Source organism: Camellia sinensis, chromosome 1 (genome assembly GCF_055761805.1).
Source record: "Camellia sinensis isolate YWXY chromosome 1, ASM5576180v1, whole genome shotgun sequence".
Classification (NCBI taxonomy): Eukaryota; Viridiplantae; Streptophyta; class Magnoliopsida; order Ericales; family Theaceae; genus Camellia; species Camellia sinensis.
Genome location: NC_138961.1, coordinates 64,865,727 through 64,883,281, shown reverse-complemented (window position 1 = coordinate 64,883,281; position 17,555 = coordinate 64,865,727). Strand labels below are relative to the sequence as shown.

Sequence of the window (17,555 nt, the reverse complement as noted above, 5' to 3'; positions counted from 1 at the left end):
TTACAAGTAAACTCGGCCACTTAGGCATATTTAATGGATGCATATCTCATTCCTTTACTCAAGTTCCCAGTGTCCAATGCAATACTTCCCAAATTTAAAAGAGTCCATGTAACATAACTTTTGAGGATATGATATAAGCACCACAAGTATTTCTTACCAGATGGAAACCCCCTTTTTCTACCATGATTATGAAGTGCATCAAAATCAAGTTGAATGGATACACCTAAGAACTCTTGGCAAAGAAGAATGAAAACCATGCATCACAACTACTCAGAGTGTCCACATTTACAGCAAATGAACAGCTTATTTGTCATTTCAGCCCCAAAGGCAAGTCCATGAAAAATTATTATTTAGAAACAATTGATTCACATAAGCCATACATAAGAATCCATACTCCAGTTTCCTAATACAACTTCAGAAGGCTTGCCAGTCAATAAAACTAAAGTTATAACCATAAGAAAAGCTCATGTACCATCAGTTTTGTCCAGAAGCTCATTCAATGCTGCAGGAAAGTCAGAATCCAAGACGAGTGGATGCACATGCTTTGCATTTTGAACTAAGTTTTTTGGTTTTCTGCGTCTCAGTGGCTTTGAACTGTATACAAATTATGTTCATTCATTTAAGGTCATTGGCACTCAAACTAATAAAAGCAAAACAAGCAACTTATCATTCTTATTTTAAAAAACAAATAAATAAATCAATAGCAGAAGCAATTTATCAATACAATAGTTAAACAACAAAATTTTATATTTATAGATAACTTACCAAAAGAAAAATGTTTGTTGCTTAGGATTGACACCATCTGCAACAATCTGAGCAGAACATAATGGGAAAAAAAAATCAATAAACATAGTAAATTCCTTTCAAGCTCACATCATAATAAAACATTTGCCTGATTTTGGCCACAATGCACGTGTCAACAAATAAAGGTAAAGTAGTGGACATGCATTCAGTTAAGCTATTAAAAAAAAATAATAAAAAAAAAAAAAAAAAAAAAAAGATGAAAAAGCTTTTATCACCAAAGTCAGCAGCAAGATGACCATGTAGAGGAATTTAGACCAGCCACCTACATCTAAAATCCTTCGATAGTATATCTGGAAGCTAATGTACTGAAAAATTAATTGAAACTTCCCTAAGAGAGACTTCACCAGGAAGTACGGCGGATGATGCAACTGCAGATTTGTACCTTACTAACCTTTTCTCAACAAGAAAAGTATGCAACTCTGGCCAGAACATGCCCCCTTATATATAAAATATATGCACATCTATAGTTGTATGCACTGAAACATCTATGCAGATGTCAACAATTGATTAAATACTAAAACCAATCTCCAATAGATACTTTTCATTAAAGAAATAGCATCTGACCTCAGGTCTCCATATATCTGTTTTTACAGAAACGTTTACAGCCTGATAATCTTCAGTGACCTAGAGAATATCAATGCTGTCAATAGTTATGGTTTGAAAGAACTAAATGATTGAATGCTATCATAGATTACTGAAATTTACCAACCCAAAACTCAAAGTTGAATAGATCATGGGATGAGGGCAAGTGATATCGCAGACCCTGTACAGAAGTTGATATATTTGTTAGAATGAACCCATAAATCTGGATATTCTTTGTTCAGTTCAATCCAAACAGGGGGGAGTAAGAATAGAAATCAACATCTGTTTACCTTAAAGCTTGCACATTTTACCAAGCAGAATGGGCAGGAGAAATCTTCTGTCACTGCAAGTTAAGAGTACATATCAGATCCAAAACTCAAACTTCAAGCAATCATTCCATGCTATGTAAGCTCCAACTACAGTACAGTTGCCAAAGTAACAGGCAAAAAAATCAACCATAATAGACGCACAAGGTTTTTAGGGATCAGCAGCTGAAGTAAGCACTGCCATTGGGCAGAGAGAGATCCATGATCTAACAAGCATAGACACTTCTAAAAAGGTTTCGCATGACAATCATTGGACAATCCCTGACAAATGTTGGACATGAGTCCAAACATATCATATCATTTTTCAGAACTGAACACCATTTGAATCCTTAGGAGACACGTGTACATTACTTAGGCACACATAAAACACATTGCAAGTATAAAGAAATTACTTGGAATCCAATTGATATATTTATTTGTTGCCATGTTCCTGCTGTGCTGTACCATTTTTTTGTTATTTAAATTGTCATGTCAGTGTGACTGTATCGTGTCACACCTGTGACCTGTGTATGTATGTGCTTCTTAGACCTTGATCTTGTCACTAATTGTACACCAACGAGATGGTAGGCATACATGCAGGATTGAAAATGGTCCTAGAGAAACATGCATGTCAGTAGGTACGAAGCACCAGGGGAACCTTGATCAAGTAACCAACTGGACACCAAACTAAAATGCATTTCAAAGGAAAAAAAAAAAAATGCATTATTTGGAGGTAATCATGTAAGCAACTATATAGCCATGCCACTTACCTCTGTGTCTTATCATATCGATTAAGACAAGTTCTACTGGAACAGGTACAAACCTTTCGTCTCCAACTTTTCAGGATTGTGGCACACCATGTTTTATGTCAGGCATACTGTTTTAGTGGACTAAGAAATTTGCCAATCCTAATTATATCAAACCAATTCCTGCTAAAAAGATCATGTTGTGTATGTTTCCAGTAAGGATGAATATCTATCTCGCTTAATATAAAATAAATTTGATTTGTGTAGCATCATTATCTGTTGATCAATGCAGCTCCAATGGCCAGAAATGAGATCTATAGTCAAGATGTTAATCCAAGATATCTAACCTAGTGGTGATCGATTTCTCAAGGAAGACAAGGAATCTGCAGGTAACTTAATGACTCTCGCTGATACATGCTGCTGGTGTTGGTACATTATGGATTGCAGATGAGGTTCTCTTACTTGTTTGTCTGACTCATCTTACTGCTACAATCCAAAAATCAAGTACCAGTAATTTAGACAGGAGCCATCAACAATTGATGATTACATTGTCTATACAGCCAGGGTCGGCATAAGTACATACTGATATGTAGAGTTTTGATGCTAGTTGGTCTGACTCATCATTTAAAGACTTGTTGATTTTGAATTAACATCATAGGAATAATTTCTGAGGTTATAGTCACTCTTTATATCCGCCACGGTGCACTTGTTTATTCCTGTACTGAAGATATAGCCTACTAGAATTGGTTGATCTTGATCAAATCTTTTTCTGGAACAAGGAAAAGAATGCAGGAAAAAGGAGCATAAAAAGATCCTCCCAAACAATGACAAACAGAGGATTTCAAAAAGAACAATGAAAATAAACAAAAATGACAACAAAGACTATCAAAGAACATGCCCCAGAAGCAGGCTGCTGATGCCAAATATACTCCTTTATTACAATAGGTCCCAAGAAGCACAAACCAGAAAATAAGAATGTATCCCAAGGCCATTACATGTTCCAGTAATGTGAGTGCTAAGGGTTTCAACAAAGGTAATCACCTATGAAGCATGGACACTTCTACAAGGATTCGTATACATATCGGATACCGATACGTCTCAGATACTTGTAGATACATATCTGATACTTAATAATTGTTTCTTTGATTTTGAGAAGGATCAGATACTTTTTGGATACTCTATATCTAAGAAGCATGGACACTTCTAAGAAGGTGAAGTATCCGTGTCGTGTCCGTGTCGGACACCGACACTCTTTGGACACTCTTAGGACACGTGTCCGATACTCTTCAAAACATGTCCTATTTTTTAAATATTTTTAAAGACCCGGACACTCTTTGGACACCTGGAAGACACACGTGTCAATTGTTTAAACACATGTGTCTATTGATTATACATATGTGAAACTAATTATAAGTTTGAACAAAACAACTTAAGATACAATAATAAAACAAAAACCATATAAATTTATAAGAATTAGTGTTATATTGCATTTTTTATTATCTTTGAATGATATATTCATATATATAACATATAATAAATATATAAAATTATATATTTCATGCGTGTCCTCCACGTGTTGTGTCCTGCATTTTTTTAAAATTAACGTGTCGGCGTGTCATTGTCGTATTCGTGTCGTGTCACTGTGTCCGTGTCCATACTTCTTAGCTCTATATCATGTATCCGAACTATCATGAAAATAAGACTGTAAAAATTCTTGCGTAACATTAAACTATAATTGTTAGGATAAATACATGAATAACTTCTCGACACTTCACATACTTCTTAGAGAAGAAGAAAATAGATAAATTAAAGTAATACCCAACTTTTTCAGAATTTATCAAATCAATATATCCTTATCCCATATCCACATCTATACTTTTTAGAAACAGTTAACACTTTCGCATATAACGCATTTAATTATGAAAGGAAAAAGTACGAGAACAATAAAAAAAAGATTTAGACTTGATATTGAAATAAAATTTTCATTAAGACCTACTAAAAAAAGTAAGAGTGGTTGGTCATTAGCTCTTAAACTAATACCTAATTTGTAAAGAATGGTTTATCACCATGCTTTGAGCTTATGTATAATACAATACTAAAAATTATAAAAATATTTTTTTACAAACGTATCTTGGCTGTACTCGTATCCTATTTTTTTAATGTTTTTTTCATAACACTGTTTCCACATCATATCCATATCCATGCTTCATAGGTAACACCCACCAGGTAAAAGATATGAGCATACTTTGTCAGCTAGGCACTTGTCTATACCACAATTCTCTTATAGAGAACCAACCACAACAGTGTCATATAAAACAATTTGTTGCAAAGTTCATTTTACCAACTATGTCTATATAAAAACCAGCCACAAAGGTGTCAGATAGTGCACATTCTCATTTATCAACTATATCCATTACAACTTGAATAGATGCTTAGAAACAAAAAACATATAAAAAAATAAAATAAATAAAGGGTAAATTACACTGACCTCCCCTGAGGTTTATGACAATTACAGAAACCTCTTAAAATGACACCCGCCTCCCTTACTAGATTTGCCAATAGACAGAGTTAACTAAAAGTGGTATTTTACATTTTTAACCCTCACATTTTTTTTTTTGGGGTCAAAATCCTTCTCTCAACACTCGTACCATGCACTTGACCACACTATAACATACCCCTTTCCATACTTATAACCCTAGTCCAAAACCCACTAAAGCCGCACACAATCGCTTCAGATCAGAGGGGAAAGGAAGGGAGGTGGGGGTGTCGGACGGTGATTGGTGGGAGTTTGTCGTTGAGAGTGTAAAGAGAGGAATTCGGCAGCAGCACTGAGAGAAGGGAAAAGATGGTAGGAGTGGGGTTGGAGGCGGCACTGGAAGGAAGGAAAGAGATGGCAGGTATTTGGTTTGGGTTGAGTGTCACTGGGCTGAACCCGTCTCTATGCTGGGAGGGGGCTTCATCGATGGACATCTATCTAGGGTCTAGTTTGGTCATGGTTGTTTGCGCTTGATGAACCCAAACCCAATTTTTCTACAGTAGAAGAAAAACCATTGAGAGTCAATATTCATGGCAAAGTTTCCATCCACAGATCACCTCAATGGTGAGGTGTAAATAGATTTGTTTGATGTACCAATCATTGCTGAAACTATTAATTTCAGTTTCATCTTCGTAATCTGTGTCTAGATTCTTTATGTGATTTTATGTTGTGGATTCTTGCATAGATTAGTTGATGAATAAAAAATGAAACTGTTAAATATAATGATGATCAAAGGAGGGTATCAACTCACCGAAGTTTTATCCAAGATTATAATCATAATGATGATGGTGACAAGAATGGAGCTGCAAATGATGACCCAATATTTTCTGGGTTCGTTGATTTTTATTCAGTCTCCATAAAGAAAATGCAGTTGAGAGGGGCACTAGTGGTGGGAATAAAATTAGGGATTACTCTAAATTATTTAAGCTCCAGTTTCTATCAATTGAGAAGAGAAAAAAAAAGTTCGCCGAAAAAGGTTGATTTTAGTGGGGAGTATTTGCTCTTAGTTAAAGATGAAGTTTATAATCAAACAAAGAATGTTGATTAGTCTTTTACATGTAATTATAAAAGGAACAGGTGTCTGCACAAAGGAAACAAGGGCAAAATGGGAACTAAAACATGAAATACTTGCAGAGGTAAGCAAATAGCCTATTCACGGTCAATTAACAGAAGGGAGAAAAGTGGCATAAAAAAGTAAAACAGAAGGGAGGTTAGCGCAATTTACACCCCCCCCCCCCCCCCCCCCCGCCAAAAAAAAATGCATTTACCACCCAAAAAAGAAAGAAATAAATAAATAAACACAAAATACCTTCGGTCCTCTGCAACTTATTATTATAGTACCTGTAGTTGAAAATGACATTTCCAGTTCTCAACCTAAACAAATACAAGCAGCCAAAATTACTATTTCCATATGCAATGCTTATAAAGAAGACAATAAAAAGAAAAATGCAGTTTCAATAGCAAACAAATTACTTGTGAATTAAGAAAGTATGGAAAGAAACAGCAGCATACAAAACACAAATAAATTAAGAAAAATTTCTTTCCAATATAGAGAACATCATGTAACTGCCTTGAGTTCTATTTAAGAAAAGAAAAACAAAAAAAATTCTACTTTTGATGCATGCAAAACATATAAGGACCATACCCTTTCCAAAAAAGACTGATTAACCACTAAAAGAGACACTACAGATCCAATATGTAACTCTTTCTTTACAAATAGTTTGCAAAGTTGAAGTGTCCACCTAATATTAAGTTCAATATCAAGAACACAATGGAAGTGTTCAGAAAACATAACGAAAGGTCAATATTAATTTTAACAATGAAAGTGCATCAAAAGATAAAACAATAATCACTAAGACAACTGCTAAGACATTTTCCTATAGAAGTATAGAGAATGAGAACACTCCAATACTTCTTTACCACAGAAGTAAGAACATGCAAATATTACATTAGATGGGACATTCCCAATCCTTGAGCCATTCCAATTATTCACTTGCAATAAATTTAATAATAATATTAATTAAAATATATTAAGTGATAGATAATAAAAAGAACTCATGGTCGAAAAGTTGGTTCTTGTCAGTGATTCATGGTCAAATAAAGAACTGTGTCAAGGGACAGATAACATCAAGTGACCCAATGTTCCAAAAGTTAGCTGGCTCAACTAATCCTAATGCTATAAAATATTCAAAAAGTTTATAGGAATTGTGCTCACGTACATACCAACACAAAGACAGCATATGGTTAAATATCATTTATCATACTACTTGGATACACTGTCTACTCTGTAGAACCCAATAGATACAAAAATTTATTTTTCTTTTTAAATGGCATACCCAGTGCACAAGGCACCTGCTCACAAGGGGTCAAGGAGAGGTAACAAATAATAACAAACAAGAACCATAATAATAATAATAATTGAATACATATGAACCATATTAATAGTAATAGCAAACAGTTGCCAACTAGAATGAGATTTGAATAACATATTGAAATAATAACACACAAATAGTTTCCAAACAGTGAGCAAAAAGATAAAACTAAATGTTGAAAACCAGAAGGAAGAATGAGTCAAATGCATACATAAATGCAGAAAGAAAAAGTGACCTACCGTATAATATGAGAAAATGAAGAAGTAGCCATGTCATTACAGGAGTATGAACTATATGGAGATTTTTCTTTTGCCCCAATCTCTTCTGCAGAAATGATGACTTCCACTTGCAGTGGCGTATTCTAAAGTAAATCATACAGTGTAGAAAAGACAATAGTAATCAACAATAGAACAATGATTATCCAAAAGAAAAAAATAAAAAAATTAATATCAAATTTCCCAGCAGAATCAAGCAAAGATTAGGCACAGAACAAACCACAGTTCCAGAACTATGGGGCATCTGAATGGCAATAGATTTGTCTTCATCCATACAACTTAACTGCAGATGGAAACACAAACAACAATAGGGCAAAAAACATTTAGGTCATTCATTCGACTGTAATTTCATATAGACAATAGATATAGTATTTTGCTGTAATTTTCATATAGACAACAGAAATTACGAAACAGCATTTATTTTTCTATTACATGTAAGCAGAACTATGCTAAGAACACAAAGCATGTCATAAAACCTTCTGAAAGAACAATGACAAAAAACGTACAAAGAAGGCATACTATTGTTAAGCATATTTGTATTTTGGTATTGTTATTTATTATTAAGGGGAGTTTAGTCTTTGTCATTTTTAGGGTTTGTTTAGCTTAGATATATATGTCTCACTTTGTAACCCTTTTTCTCTACACTTAATAATACAGTCTTTATTTTGTTCTAACAGTGTTTATCATGGTATCAAAGTAAGGGGTTAAGCTTCAACCTTACACTGCTGATTATTCATGCCTGACAGTTGTCGTTTGCTGCTGTTGTTGTGGAGTTGGTCTCAGGTCACTGAAATCCTCCAGCGAAGTTTTCTACGAACTTGTTTCTCTTCTTCGTAATTTCTTAAGTCGCTGAAAATCTTCACCGTGATTGCCCCCGAACTCGTAGGCACGTATTTGACTGCACCCATCAACTTCTCTTTTCCCCAATTGATTTGTGCCTCTATTTGCTTCACAACCACGACTGCTGGATTGCTTCTGGGTGTGTTCAAAGTAGCTTCTGGTTGCCGATATTGCCAATCAAGTGGTTCTGCTGCTTCGTTTGGTGATGTTTCTTCTTCTTCTTGACTGCTTTTGCTGTTTCGTCCCTCTTCAAGAGTTCGTTTGGTGGCTTCTCTGCCCTGTCTGTTTCGTTGCTGGTTCTGGAGCCTTCTCTGCCCTGTCTGGTAGTTTCGGGTTTGTTGGTTGTCTTATTCAGAGCCCCATCTCCTCTGGTTTTTGGCTGGAAAGGCCTTCTTTGCTTTCTTTCATCAAGCCTAGTGGTACTTCTAATTCTCTCCAAGCCATTGTTAATAGGTGATAATTACACATATTGGGCCTATGTTATGAAAATTTTCCTTCTTGGTAAAAATGCCTGGACCTATGTTACTGGTGATTCCTCCATGCCCTCTGATGTTAAACTTGGAAACTTTAATGCGCTCCTCTCTACATGGCAAGTCACTAATGCAAAGGTCATTACTTGGACCAACAACTCTGTGGATCAATCGATTGGTATTCATTTTAGAAAGTTTACTATAGCCAAAGAAATTTGGGATCATCTCTCTTGTCTCTATTTTCAATCCAATTTTGCAAAACGGCATCAGTTAGAACATGAGATTAGGGCTACTTCTCAAGGGGATAAGAGTATCCAAGAGTTTTATTCTATTATGACTGGGTTATGGGACTCATACAGAATATTGTACCTATCGTGAGGAGCAGCATTTGGTTCAGTTTCTTATGGCACTTAGAGCAGATTTGAGGGGTTGTGTGGTACCATTCTTCATCGTAGTCCTATTCCCATTGTTGACTTTGTTGTGAATGAATTGTTAGCTGAAGAAACTTGTTTCAAGGGAATTTCAAACAAAGGTTTACTTCCCTTACTGAGTCAGATTGTGCTAGCCATCCCTACTAGTAATCAGAGTTGCTCTTTTGTTCGCACGCCACTAGATGAATGTAGTTTTTGTCATCAGAAAGGTAATTGGAAGGCTCAGTGTCCTCGACTTACTGAATGTTCTCATTCTAGTTCAACCTCATCTTGGAAGAAGGGATCGCTCTTCTATGTCACCAGTGCCTTGGAAAAAGGGTTGGAACTCACATACAGCAGCTACAGTTCCTTCCGTAGAGGATTATGGTCCTTCATTGACTTCCCTTGCCGAGCAGGTTCATGCCATGCAGAAACTACTCTCTGCCACTACGCCTAACACCCTCTCAGTCTCTTCCTCTTTAGGTTTGCCTCCCACTTCTTCTTCGAGTATTTCTCGCTCCACTTGGGTCTTTAACTCTAGTGCTACTCATCACATGGCAAATGATTCCTCCTTATTTTATTTTATTTCCACTACTACTATTATGACTGCTAATGACACTCCCATGCCAGACGTTGGTTCGATTTTGATTAATTATCTCTCTGTCGTATATCTATTGCACTCCTCAATAGACTTTAAATCTCATTTATGTTAGCCAACTTTGTGAGCTTGGTTATCATGTTCACTTCTCTTTTTCTGGTTGTGTTGTGCAGGATCCTCATTCCAGATAGTAGATTGGGACCGGCCGTAAGTAGGGAGGGCTATATGTTCTTGAGTAGCTTTATGTTCCATCACTTGCTGCAACTTCTGTTGATTTGTCCTTTTTCTGTCTTAGTTCTCAATCCTCTGGGGTTTATTTATGGCATTCTCGCCTTGGTCACATTTCTTGCTTTCATTCACAATATTTAGTTTCGACAGGTGTTTTGGGAAATTGTAGTACTCAGAATATTTCAGATTGTAGTGGTTGCAAACTTGCAAAAAATACTGCTTTACCTTTTAATAAAAGTACTACTATTTCTTCTGCTCCCTTTGATCTTGTACATTCTGATATGTAGGGTCATGCTCCTATTCCTACTAAAGGGGGTTCTAAATACTATGTGTCATTTATTGATGATTACACTTGTCGTTGTTGGATTTATCTTATGAAACATCGGTCCGAATTTTCTTCTATTTTTTCTACTTTTCATGCCATGATTCATACACAATACTCTATTGTTATTAAATGTTTTCGTTGTGACTAGGGTGGAGAATATCGGGATACTAGTTTTCTTCAATTATTATAATCTGATGTATTCTTCAGTAGTCTTCATGTACTAAAACACCTGAACAAAATGGTGTAGCCGAAAGCATCATCATATCATGAAGACTACTCATTCTTTATTGCTTTCATCTTCTGTTCCTAGTTCCTTTTGGAGTGAGGCTATTCTTATTGTTGTTCATCTTATTAATCACATCCCCTCCCAAGTGACCTCTGGTATCTCTCCATTTGCATGATTACATAGTAAACTGCCCGATTACGATTATTTTTCTCTTCATGTGTTTGGCTATACTTGTTTTGTCCTTCTTCCTCGTGTTGAACACACTAAGTTGTCTACACATTCTACTACCTCGTTTGGGAAGTTAGCTATTTTACTCGGCTATTTTGGGCTTCGTTTGGGAAGTTAGGTTGGCTTTTTGGCTATTTTATCCCCAACTAAAAAGTTCGTTTGGGTTGCCTTTTTTGACTTTTGTGAGAGAAAAAATGAAATAATTATGGTTTAGATGTAACATTTTATCTTATTGACTTTTTAGCCTATTTTGTCTTTTTGTAACTAATTTAGCTAAAAAACCAAAAAAACCCACATCCCAAACAACACCTTTTGACTATTTTAGTAGGCTAAAATATTTGTGTTTGGGAAGAGTGTTAGATTTGTTTGTAGTTGGATGTGATATTTGTGAGAGAAAAAGTACAATGATTATGGATTTGATGTGACATTTTGTCTTATTAGTTATTTCAGCCTATTTTGTCTTTTTGTGGATTTTAGCTAACAAAAAGCCTAAAATTGGCTTCCCAAACACCCCTTACATGTGCTTTTCTTGGCTATGGTGAGGGCCAAAAAGGATACCGCTGCTATGATCCTTCTTCTAGGCATCTGATGTTTCTCGCCATGTTGTCTTTCTAGAAAATATTTCCTTCTTTTCCATCCCGTGTGCGTTGGCTTCTGTCTCTCAGTCTGATCTTATTTATCTTGATCCTTTTACTGATAATATTCCTTCTGATTCGTATGTTAGTAACCTCTTTCCTTCCGATCTTCCCTCTTTGTCTTCCTCTTCTCCTCAGTTGTCTTCTAATGTTCATTGTCCTCCTCCTATCATTCACACTTATGTTCGTTGAAAAAGGCGTGACTTATCTACAGGTACCACTGCTCTCCCTCCTTTGGTTGAGGACCTATCGACTACTGATGATGAGGCTCCTACTCCTCACTTTCCTCAAAGAAATCGTAAGTGTCCTAATCATTTTGGTTTCTCTAACTCTTGTTATTCTTCTGAATTCTTTCTTTTTTGGCTTTCATTCACTCTATTTCTAAGCCTACTCCTATAAAGAGGTTGTTTCTAATCCTCTTTGGTAGCAGACTATAAATGAGGAGTTTTTTGCATTGCATGCTACTGGCACTTGGGATCTTGTTCCTTTTCTTTCTAGTCAACATGTTGTGGGTTGTCGCTGGGTTTATAAAATTAAAACCAAGGCTAATGCTTCCATTGAGCAGTATAAGGCCCATTTAGTTGCTAAAGGGTTTTCTCAAGAGTATGGAATTGATTATGAGGAGACATTTTCTCATGTTGCCAAGATGACCACTATTCTTACGTTGATTGTTGATGTGACTGTTCGCCACTGGTCTCTTCCCAAATGGATGTCAAGAATGCTTTCTTGAATGGTGATCTGACTGAAGATATCTATATGGCTTCCCACCTGGGCTGCCTTATCCTTCTGGCTCTGTGTGTAAACTGCGCAAAGCACTGTATAGCCTCAAACAGGCGCCTCGTACTTCGTTTGAGAAATTTGCTACTGTTGTATCTGCTTTGGGTTTTCACACTGGTGATCATGATTCAACTCTCTTTCTTTGCTCTACCTCAGCTAGTAGGATTATTCTTCTCTTGTATGTGGATGGCATGATCATCATTGATGATGATCTCGTTGGCATTTCTGCTCTCAGAGGTCACCTCAGTCATCATTTTGAGATAAAGGATCTTGGTCCTCTTCAGTATTTCTTAGGGATTGAGGTGGCTTCTTATCCTAAAGGCTATCTTTTCTCTCAGTCCAAATATGCCTTAGAGGTCATTCAGCGTGCTATGTTGACTGATACTCACACTGTTGACACTCCACTTGAGCTTAATTTGCATTATACTTCGACTGATGGGTTTGCCTAATCCTACTTTGTATCGTGTTCTTGTTCGCAACTTGTCTATCATACTGTTACCCGTCCTAATATTGCCTATGTTGTCCATATTGTTACTCAATTTGTTGCCTCTCCTACTGCAGTTCATTGGGCTGTGATTCTTCATATTTTGCAGTATCTTCGTAGGACTCTGCATCAGAGTTTGCTTTTTTCTTCTACCTCGTCATTGGATCATCGTGCCTATTCTAATACTGATTGGGTTGGTGATGCTATAGATCGTAAGTCCACTATTGGTGTTCGTGTGTTTTTTGGTACTTCTCTTAGCTCTTGGAAGAGCAAGAAGCAAACAATTGTTTCTCATTCTTCTGCTGAGGCTGAGTACTGTTCTATGGCTACTTCTGCTGAGGCTGAGTACAATCGTGATGGTTGCTTGTTGATTTTGGCATTTTGCTTTTACTCCTATGTATTGTGATAATCAAAGTGCCATTCACATTGCTCATAACTCAATCTTCCATGAGCAGACTAAGCATATTAAGATTGATTGTCGTTTTGTGTGTCATCATCTCCAGCTTCGTACTATCTTTACCATTTGTGCCATCTACTGTGCAGTTGGCCAATTTTTTCACCAAGTCTCATGCGACTTTGCGCTTCCTTTTCTGCTTAACAAACTCTCAATGCTTCTTATTGTCACATCATGAGTTTGAGAAGGGGTGTTAAGCATATTTGTATTTTGGTATTATTATTTATTATTAAGGGTAGTTTAGTCTTTGGAATTTTTAGGGTTTGTTTACCTTAGATATATATGGCTCACTTTCTAACCTTTTTTCTCTATGCTTAATAATACAGTCTTCATTTTGTTCTAGCGTTGTCTATCAACTATTACATGCAATCTCAATGATATCATTTTCATTTTTCTCATTTCCTTTTCAAATTTTGTTTTCCAAGTTTTCTAAAAGAAAAAAGACGTGAATCCAGTTTTTGGAGAACACAGAAACATTACAAATAAATTGACTGTTTTCATGTTTTTTATTCAATAAACAGTCACGGGAAATAGTTTTGCCAAACGCATCTTCCGTATATATATATTTTCAAATAACAGAAAACAACTGTCTAAAACAAGACTAGACCGACCCTATATTTTTAAAACTCAATTCTATGCATGATAATTCAATGGTTCAAAACTCCGTTTGTTTGGTAGCATGTAAACAACCAAAGATAGAAAGGTCGTGAACTTTCAAAACTCAGCAGAAATTAATCAAAAAGCTTCTGTAACATTACTTAAACTATAGCAGAAGGCAAGTTACATACGCACTTTATCAAATCAGACACTAAGAGCATTAATAGAAGTGCTTCAACAAATAGAGTTTCTGAATCCAAATTCCATTCATCAATTTGCTACTACACAAGCTATTAGTCCCTTCAATGGAAAGGTAATATTCTTAATTCGTTTGATATCGATTAATTGAAAATAATATAGGACATTACAATTTAAGCAAAGTATATATTCTATAGAATAGCAAATGACTTTTGTATCAAGTTAGCAAGTTGATGACAGCATAATAGCCACAGGCCAGCCGCATCCCTAAGGTCAGCTAGGTGCTTTGACAATTGTTCCAACAGAATGAATCTCATAAATTGAGTTAACTTTAAACTTAAAAGATCTCCTTTTTGGAACACTGAACTTGTCTAACCACAGCGTATTGTACAAGCAACATGAGTTGTACATTCCAGTCCATATGAATATTACTCTCTTTAAGTAATTCACCAGTTGTATTTGCCAGGAATTCAAGTCAGTATAAATTTTACCCCAACAAGGTATTGTACTGTACGAACTCTTTGAGCAACAATACGAACTGTAAAAATAAAAGCATCGAACCAGATTTCTGATCTCGAATAACCCTTGTTTAGTTTGTTTTTCAAAGGATAAGATGATGTCACTTTATTATGCAATAATGTTCACAATGCCAGTGTCCCTAGTGATGAGATACGTGCAAAGTCCTTACAAGAGGGCATACCTTCGCAAAACAAGAGTGCAAATCAACAGTTGACATCATCTCAGCTCTCTCCCCCAAACTCAAGTTTGGAGATTTCTCCCATGACAAATAAAGTAACTCCATCGGCATCTTCCCCAGTAAGCACAATCCTTCAACATTTGCTGTCATGCACATATAGAACCAAATGAGGCAACAAAAAAAGGTGCTTGTAAAGAAAAAGTGGACTTCAAGTTCATACAGAAATATTCCGAACTAAAGAGGTAAAATACAACCAACAGTATACCTTAAGACAATGTAAAAACATGTCCTTATAACCATCAAAATTCATAGAAACAAGCATAGCAATTGTGAAGGTAAATAATATTTTTCTTCATTACCTTCAAGGTATTGGCTCACTAAATATCACAATCAGCCATTAATGTCAATGGTCTTTTCAACTTGAGACTTGAACACCTACAAGTTGTAATAAAAACTAGGGTTCATTACACCTCCTTAACTCTCACAGAATTTCACTTTACTCCCTCAACTTCAAATCTGTACATTTAGACCCGTCAACTATAAAAAAAAAATCATACAAATGCCCCTCTTCTAAAGGGGTGACAATGATACAATTTTAGAGTTGACGGGGGGGTCAAAATGTATGATTTTGAAGGAGGCGGATAGACTAATATTCAGTGATAGTTGAGGGGCAGTCTGTGTAATAAACCTATTCCATGGAAATAGCCCCAATAGAAGAGGATTTCTCTTTAATCCTTTTCCATCCTGATCAATTAAAAAACATCATTATATGTTTTCTTAAAGAGAAAACAGAATGAAACCTCTCAACTTGTGATTGTTAAAGGATAGGAACACCACCTGAGCTCAAGGACCAGTAAACAAAAGGGAATTTGGCTGTTTCATCATTGAATATCACTAGCTACAACTTTTGAACATGATCAACCAAAGGTAAAGAATACATTACTGGGTTGCTAGAAGTTCCTTGATACACTCTCCAAACATGTTACTATGCCACTCAGCAAAGAGAGATTTACAAGTTTTGTTTTGATGATGGTCTATATAGTTCTTTTCCTGCTATTGCATACAAACTATGAACAGATGTCGTGCCCCTTTTGGCAACTTTACTGAATCTGAAAGGCTCATTTGGCAACTCATGTTGTGCAAAATATACAGAACTGAAAAACTTCAATAGTTCACTGACATTCCTGCCATATTCAGGCTTAATGTAGTCAGACAGTTAAGAAAACAAATTCACATCAATCAAATGCACCCAAGTTCAAGAAACATTAGCTAAATGGAAGATGTCCGAAACTTTGTGAAAATATTGTGTTGCATGAGGGAATCTGATGTACTTAATAACACAAAATCAATTTGTGATGGATTCTTAGGGTACAAAAGAAAACTCGGTCTTAAGACTCTTAACAGATGTTGTCAATGCATTTCTTCAGTAAATGACAGTAACATTTCTAAATGACTTTGAAGTATCATAAATATAGACTTCGACCATTAAAGAAAGATAGATTAAAAATTCTGATACTTGGCGCACAGCACCTAGAGGCTAACTTATCTCACAGCAAAGGCTAGAGACATAAATCAAATACGTTGATCAAAATTTAGGTTCTCTTGTTAGAATGTCAATCTAACTTCATTTATCCTATACTACTGTGGTTAGATAGAGTCTTCATGAAAAACCTTTCAAATATCCACCACAAATGGAACTCTGATACAAAAGTGTACCTAAATCACAGATGTTAACTGATGTTCGAGAATTGAACTTTAGCTAGTCTTTCATGATGTATATACTCACCAGCAGTAATGCCAACAACATTCAAGTAAAACAAACTAGCATGCACAAAATAATGCTATTATTGAATGAGAATACATGCATACGTAGATGAAATAGATATATATGTCTAAAGATCGTGTTTGGTATACTGTTATGATTAGAAAGGAATTGGATGTCCCAGGACAATTAGCCCCCAGGCATCCAACCACCCTAGGACCATATACCTTGTATTTGGACCTGGGTTACAAGAAAACTCTAATACTTTAGCAGTTTATGCTTTGGAACACACATTTCGAACATGGTACCCCTTTCATTCCAAAATGGTGAATTTACACTATGTTTGGGGAACCTAGGAGAGAAGAAAAGAAAGGATTACTTAAGTTATAAGAGAAAAGAAAAGAAATGAAATGATTGTAATATCTCTCCTTTTTGCTTGGATAAGTAAGAAATAAAAAAAAAAAAATGATTGTGATTTATCTTCTTCTTGTTTGGTTAGATTTCATAAGAGAGAAGAAAAAAATTATTTTATGTTATATTACCAAAATAACCTTTTTATATTTTCAATCATTTTATTTCTTTTATTTTTACAAGGACAAAATTATTATTATGAAAATATTGTTCGATTCCAGTTTTCAAAAAATATTTTTCAGAAAATTCTACTTTTTTATTTTTTGTATTTTAATGTTTTCAATGAATTTTTTTAATATTTTAAGCAATTTTTTTTTTTAATTTTTAGACACACCTAACATAAACACACTTAAAAAGTATAATATTTGTGAAAAAAATCTTTAAAAAATACACTAAATACCAAAAAAAAAAAAACAAAAATTTAGTACATTTTCATATGTTTGTGTATTTATTAATTTTTTAAAATATTTTTTCACAAATATTTTACTATTTAGATACATCTAAGTAAAGTGTATCTAAAAAGTAAAAAAATTACTTAAAATTTAAAAAATATTCACTAAAAACAAAAAAATACGAAAAACAAAAAACTCAGTTT

General features: G+C 35.2%; 1 protein-coding gene across 8 annotated transcripts in view; it reads right to left on the bottom strand.

The window, feature by feature from the left end:
• The window catches only part of LOC114310035 (polycomb group protein EMBRYONIC FLOWER 2), a 46,601-nt gene that overhangs the window by 8,189 nt on the left and 20,857 nt on the right, over nucleotides 1-17,555 (bottom strand). For all 8 annotated transcript variants that reach the window (XM_028255944.2, XM_028255946.2, XM_028255945.2 and 5 more), the window contains 9 exons: nucleotides 14,791-14,930; nucleotides 7,841-7,903; nucleotides 7,585-7,706; nucleotides 6,283-6,347; nucleotides 1,677-1,729; nucleotides 1,514-1,567; nucleotides 1,369-1,428; nucleotides 766-812; nucleotides 473-594 (listed from right to left, as the gene is read on the bottom strand). In XM_028255944.2, the coding sequence (XP_028111745.2) occupies nucleotides 473-594; nucleotides 766-812; nucleotides 1,369-1,428; nucleotides 1,514-1,567; nucleotides 1,677-1,729; nucleotides 6,283-6,347; nucleotides 7,585-7,706; nucleotides 7,841-7,903; nucleotides 14,791-14,930 (726 nt within the window). The remainder of the gene's footprint in view (nucleotides 1-472; nucleotides 595-765; nucleotides 813-1,368; nucleotides 1,429-1,513; nucleotides 1,568-1,676; nucleotides 1,730-6,282; nucleotides 6,348-7,584; nucleotides 7,707-7,840; nucleotides 7,904-14,790; nucleotides 14,931-17,555) is intronic.